We start from the raw sequence: 7,014 nt of genomic DNA on the forward strand, positions 1-7,014 counted from the left end.
CAATTTAAGTAATTTTTCCACCACTACATATCATAAATTCAAAGTATCAAATCAAATGTCAAATTCAACTTTATTGCAGTAAGGCCTCAGACGCCCATTTCCACTACAACGAACGAACTTTATTGCAGTTATCTCTGGATGACACTTTTATAAAGGAAACGTAATTACAGTGGGTGATCGGTTAACGAACATAATCCGTTCCAAGACTATGTTCGCTATCCGAATTGTTCGTTAACCGATCATCGATTCACCATAGACTTCTATGTGAAATCGATTAATTCGTTCTGGAGACCCTAAAAATTAAATTTAAAAAAATGTATAATTTCTTATTAAGTTTTTTAAAAAATAATACATACATATAGTCTTGCATATTAATCAGTCCTTTTCATTTTTTGCTTATGGGGCGTTGAAGAACATGTCCAATGTCGATTGCTTTTCTCTCTCTTTCAGGATTTTCCGGAAGTAATTAATAGCATTGTCGTTGTAAAAATCCCCAACCCTACTGACATCAGCTTAGTTTGGGTGCCATTCTAAGACCATTGCTCTGACATCCTCCCACTTTTTCAAAAGATCTTTAACGGCAGATGTCGGCATTGGTATCCTCTTTCGTCTTCCTTTTGTTCAGAAGGAGACACATTTCGCTGTGTTTCTTGGTGTTCTTCATTCAAAATTTCTTGGAGTTCTTCTGTCGTCAGTTAATCTACATGTCCCATTATGAGCTCTTCTATGTCATCCTCGTTCACCTCCAATTCCAGATCTCTAGCAGTTGTCAAAATTTCATCCATAATTTCAGGGGTGTCTCCCTGATCACCTCCGTCACCTTGAACGAAGGATGGACACAGCTTCCGCCAAGCAGAAATCAACTGTCGCTGTGTGACTTCTGACCACGCCTTTTGAATGATACGAATAGCTTCAAGAATGTCAAATTTTTCTTTCCGAAACTTTTTTAAAGTCATTGTTGAGGAGAATTGGCTTGCTTCAAAACACCGACGAAACAGCGCGCGAGTGTACAATTTCTTGAAAGCCGCAATAACCTCCTGATCCATCGGCTGAATCAGCGAAGTCGTATTCGGAGGTAAAAACTGAACTGTCAGCCAGGGAAAGTCTGTCAACAAATTATCTTCAAGATCCTTTGGGTGTCCTGGTGCATTGTCCAATAGCAGCAGTGCTTTCAACGGTAAGTCATCGGTATCAAGATAGTCTTTGATGCTCGGGGCACAAACTTTAATTAGCCATTCTTTGAAAAGATACTGCATGGCCCATGCCCTCTGATTCGATCTCCACATTACAGGCAATTTGCTCTTAATTATGGAATTTGTTTTTAATGCTCTGGGATTCTCAGAGTGGTAAACGAGAAGTGGTTTAAGCTTCATACCCCCACTAGCGTTAGTTCCCAGAAGTAACGTCAATCGGTCTTTCATAGGTTTATGCCCAGGCACACTTTTCTCATCTTTCGTGATGTAGGTACGGTTCGGCATGCGCTTCCAAAACAAATCAGCTTCATCACAATTAAATATTTGTTGTGGACGATATCCTTCTATTTCAATGAATTCTTGAAATTTGAGACAGTACTTCTCAGCTGCTTCTTTATCTGCACTAGCAGACCTACCACGCATTAATGCATGTTTAATTCCAGACCTTCTTTTAAACTTTGTAAACCAGCCAGTGGTAGCCTTGAATTCTAACTCCTCGGATGACGAACCTGGAGTTTGTTCTTTCAATTTCTCAAAAATTTCTCTAGCGTTCTCTTGAGTGATAGGCATACTAGTTACATCTCGTTTCATTTCCCGTTCATTTATCCAAACTAAAAGCAAACTCTCCATTTTATCATGGATAGCATTTCTTAGTTTCGCAGATGTGATTTTCGTTACTCCTTCAGCTCCTCATAATAATAATTTTTGAATGACTTTTAAATTCATTGTTAATTCAAGTTTCATTAAGTAATTATTAATACTAAGCATGCTTTAACCATTTCTCCTTTCAGTGATCTTATTTTGTATGCAAAATAATAACAAATGTTTAATATTAATTTTTCTTCAGGCCGAAACGTGTTCGTTAGAATTCGTTTTGTTCATTATCCGAATATGTGTTCGTTGTCCGAACTCAAAAAACTTTCGTGAAAGTGTTCGTTAACCGATTTGTTCGTTAACCGATCTGTTCGTTAACCGATCACCCACTGTATTACGTTTCCTTTCATATGGTTTTATCATAATGGCTATAACTTAAAATATTTCGGTCTCTGTTGTAACAAATGGAAACGTAAGATTTTTATATTTATACATCCTGAAACTACACATCATCCAATCTAATATTTTATACTAAACAGCTTCTAAAAAGTACAAATCATATAATAAAAATCACCGAAACTATTTCAATTGAGTGATAGACGAAACACGTAAAAAAGCTTAGAATTTTCTGGTCTTATCATATCGCCAAATAAAATTTTACCATACAACTTCCAGAAAACACAAACCACATAATAGTAGTCACCGAAACTATTTAAGTTGAGTGACAGTTGAAATGGAAAAAAAACCTCTGAATTTTCTGATCTTATCATATCGCCTAATATAATTATATCATACAACTTTCAGAAGGCACAAACCATATAATAAAAGTCACCAAAACTATTCCAGTTGAGTGACAGCCGGAATAGAAAAAAAAACTTCGGAATTTTTTGGTCTTATCATATTGTCAAATATATTTAAACCACACAAATTATAGAAAATTACAAGCCATATAATAAAAGTCACCAAACTATTTCAGTTGAGTGACAGCAGAAGAACAAAAAAGAGCCTGAATTTTTTGGTATTATATGTATGCTTTGGCATTTACATTTTCAATATGTGTACTGACCTTGTTCTTGTATTGTTCTTTTTCGTTTTAAAATGTCTCTATTCTGCAATTTTCAATCCACGCTATTATGCCATTAAATGTTAGAGACACTTGTTTTTACAAATTATATCTTAATCAATTTCAGCAGTTTTACATTATTTTATCAAATTGACAAATTATTTCGCAAAGCATTATTCTGCATAAAAATCCAATCATCATAAAAATAACACAAACATAGTGTACCAGAAAATACGATTCAAAAGTTTCAAACTCTCAAACATCCTCATTAATTACAAACAAATTCTACAGAAAGAGCATATAGATGGCGCTGCTCAATAAAGAAACCATTGCCAAAAAAGGCAGAAAAATGAAATCCTTCTTGTTGAGCAAAAGCGTAAATGTGAGAGACTTTTTCATGAATTATACATTTCACTTTACTTCTAGGCATACGGTTACTGTAGAATATTTATTAACCGTTTCCATATCTTGGGCAGGCGACTGATTGGCCAAGATCTGAAGTGAAGTAGTGAGTATGAAATATTTATTAAGCTGCCGATGCCTGGAGTGACGAGATGTGGGGCTGCTTTCTGCAGCTAAAACAGTGTGAAAGCTCCTACCATATCTATTCATCCGGGACTTTTCCCAAAAGTGTATGATGTAAAAGGAAACATTGTATTAGTAAAGTGTAAAAATTCTGTTTAGAGAAACAAAAAGTATTATGTGTCTAAAAATATTTAGTTTCGTTGAAACCGACAGTTGAAAGGGGAAAAAAATTAAAGTATTATAAAAAATTTTTCTTACTTAAGTTTAATTTAATACAATAATATATTTCCGTAATATAATGAATTGATGATTGCTTAATCCCTATGAAACATTTTCTGTGTAGATTGTAAATATATGTTATAATTATATTCACAATTAATAATTATTTGTTATCAAGAAAGAATGTTTTTTTTTTGATAATTTATTTTGCTGGAAGAAAGAGAAGTATTATTTTTTTAATAGAAACTCTACTTATGAACCCATTTGTTACGCAGTCCGCTCCACTTAAGTAACGCCCCTGAATGATGCATCACACCTCGAAGTGTGCACATTGCATGTCGGTAAGCTGGTATTTGCTTGTTTGTTTTTTAAATTTTACGTAGTTGCATATTTGGAGAGTTTGTAAAAGTCTATTAATAAAAATGCAACCAACAAGCAAAACATATTAAGCACATTCATACATATTAAGCTACTTCTCGATAGCATAAGAAATGTCTTTTGCCTTTATTGGCCTCTCTCGGCTCCTGCAGTTTTTCGAGTTTCAGTTTTTTCGCCTTGATTTATTTTTCTACATACATCTCCATTGAGCGCAAAAATGCATTGGTTTCTCTTATTAGTAACCATGCGCTTTTTAGTTTTGTTTTTCTTTTCGCGTTTATTTTTAATTTCTTGTTTCATTCTCTGCAACCGGGGTTTTTATAGTTTTGCCTACTTTCCTTTTTTTTTTCGTTTCCAATTTCAACTCACTTTTGTTTTTGTCTTTCACACCTTGCGAGTCTTGAGAATGCGTGCCTATTTTTGAGTCATCGAAATATGTTGTCTTTTATTACCGTTTTCATAAATTTAATGCAACGGAAGTGTTTTTTTATAATCAAAGAGATGTTTCTGTTCATTCTATACCTCTTTGCAAGTCATGGTGGCATAAATTCGTCTTGAAAGGGTTAAGAAACAATGTCATTAAAATTTAATTGAATGGTGGCGCAAAGATTATCTGATCTGCCAGTGTGTGATTACTTTTTCGGAAGAACCTTCTAGTCTATGGTGTATCGCAACAACTACAGGGGTGAAAGCGAGACGGAAAAGAGAAAAGGCTGGTAGTAAAACCATTTCAGTTATAATTAGTTTTCGGGAGGAGTTTACTTATTCTTTTTTTGAACTATTCTACAATATCTATTTTATCTTGGTTTTTGATTGATTGATATGAGTGGAATCTCGGTGTTAAGCGCGAAGTGCTTCTAACCGATTCATCTATACTGTTTTGGCATTTAGTCCAGAGGTCATATACAGTTCAAAGTTAGGATCAGATAATAAGTCCATGATGAGGTGAGGCATGAGTTGATTCAGTAGTACATCAGTTGTATGGGGAATTCCCCTGGATTAAAGTTGTGAGAAGATGCAGTACGTCTTGATCTTTCAACAAGTCTTTAAGGTCACTGATGAGGCTAAAAAGCCTGTGGGCTGTAGAAGTAGGCGTGTCCTTGGTCGTTTTTCACTTTCGACTGGGACGGGCCTCTATTTTATCTTGGAAAAGAAGCAGATTTATATATATGTTAAAATCTTAAGGAAATCTTGATAGTTACAGATATTTATTTTTCTCGAAAAAAATGCTATAATAAAATGTTTTTCGTACCAGTTTTTCATCTTTTCCGTCTTGCTATATAAAGACTTTCAGCCATGAGCAACTCTCATAGTCATCAATAACAACAGCAGAACATTTCTGATGAGACTGCAGCAATCCCAGCCTTGATCTGCCTTCCGCAACTTGTTGACCAGGACCTAAAAATGCCAAGAAATGAATGGTCGTATTTTTCAACATCCATATGCAGGTTAGCGATATATTTCCTAATCATTATTGTACTACATTGTACCTAGAACTCTTTCCTCCAGGTCACTTTTATTTGTGTAGTTTAAATGAATATAATTGAACTGCGTAGGATGCTGATGCTAGTATTGATCACTTCTTCACATTTACAGCCATAATTTATATAGTCGAATAAATCTTGTTTCCAAGCATTATTTTGACCACTTTCCTACCAGCTAAAGTGCTCCAATTTCTACTGGAGTTCTTCGTATGATGAAAATTCAGTTATTTTGTAAATGATGATCGTTAAATTTATTGCCAATCGGAATTTCGAACACTTCAAAATATTAATAGATACAAAGTTTTTCGTCAGACTAATTTGTAGCTGACTTAGTTTTTCGCCGATTAAGTTTCCTTTCTTTTTGCCATCGTAAAAGCTTCTTACGGGTTCTTTAGAAAGTAAAAGGGGTGCTGCTTTTTTTGTGTAAGTTCTTGACATTTTTAAAGCAAAATAAGACAAAATATCATCAATTTTGAATTAACAAGATATATATTCATAATTACCTCGCACTGGTAAAGAAAACGGAATAAATATAATATATCTCCAGGTAATAAACTTTAATACTGACAAAAAATAATAATCCGAAATTGAAGTAAACATAATTGGGCCTAATTATAAATATATTTACACTAACCACAAACATTCTTCAACGGTTTAAATCACTTTGAATCAACATGAGCCGAAACTGTTTTTCAAAGATTTGGATAATTTCTTAGAATCATTATAGAATATTGGTTTTACACAGAACTTTTACCAAACAAAACGCAGAACACAAAATTTTTACCCAAGAACTATTAAAAGGTTCCCGAAACAAAATATACTCTTTAAAATTGAAAAATATATTTTCCATATTCTCCAACTGGTCGAGATTTTTTTTTTAAAAAAATACCTCTCTCAATTACCCACTTAACACTAGTCACTTTATAAAAATTTTGATATAATTAACGCCAAAGTTCCATAACTCTTTTAAATCGATTCAGTTTTAATTTATGTTAATATGAAGATATCCAGATAAAGCCAGGTGCTCTCAAACTGACTTCATGTGTCATCTTGTTAATAATTTGAAGGAAAAAAAAAAGCAATCTTAACAGTTCTTAAAGAATCTAAAAATTTGTTGGGAAACTAAGAATTCTAATTATTATAAGAATTCCTCGAAAAATTCACATTAATTCTATGCGGCCAGAAATTTTTGTCCTCCAATCGGGAAACAAACACATCGAATTCTAAACTTTTTTTTTTTTGATACTCGAATGAATTGTGTATTAAGCTATTTTAAAATGAAGTTTGGGGCTTCAAAGCGTAAAATAAAAGTATGATTTTTGTTTCAGATTTAAACAATGTTCAATAAATGTCCAACTGAAGAAAAAAAATGGCTCATTTTTAAGAGCTTATGGCGAGAAATATACTTCAAGAAAAGTTGCCAATGATATTCTAATCAACAATCTTCGCCTTGTCGAGACATGCATTCATCCATGCGTCGCATGTCGATTTTTCTTGAAGAAAACTTAAGAACCTTTATTTTTCTGACAACAAAAGAAGATGAATAAAACTTTTCTTA

At 33.5% G+C, this 7,014-nt stretch overlaps 1 protein-coding gene across 1 annotated transcript; it reads right to left on the reverse strand.

Annotated features, from left to right (window-relative positions):
• Positions 1–695: 695 nt before the first annotated feature.
• LOC122270064 (tigger transposable element-derived protein 1-like) lies at positions 696–1,823 on the reverse strand. Its single transcript, XM_043046030.1, has one exon. It carries the CDS (start codon positions 1,821–1,823, stop codon positions 696–698), a length of 1,128 nt encoding a protein of 375 aa, XP_042901964.1.
• Positions 1,824–7,014: the final 5,191 nt, after the last annotated feature.

The sequence above is a fragment of the Parasteatoda tepidariorum genome, chromosome 1 (genome assembly GCF_043381705.1).
Source record: "Parasteatoda tepidariorum isolate YZ-2023 chromosome 1, CAS_Ptep_4.0, whole genome shotgun sequence".
Taxonomy (NCBI): Eukaryota; Metazoa; Arthropoda; class Arachnida; order Araneae; family Theridiidae; genus Parasteatoda; species Parasteatoda tepidariorum.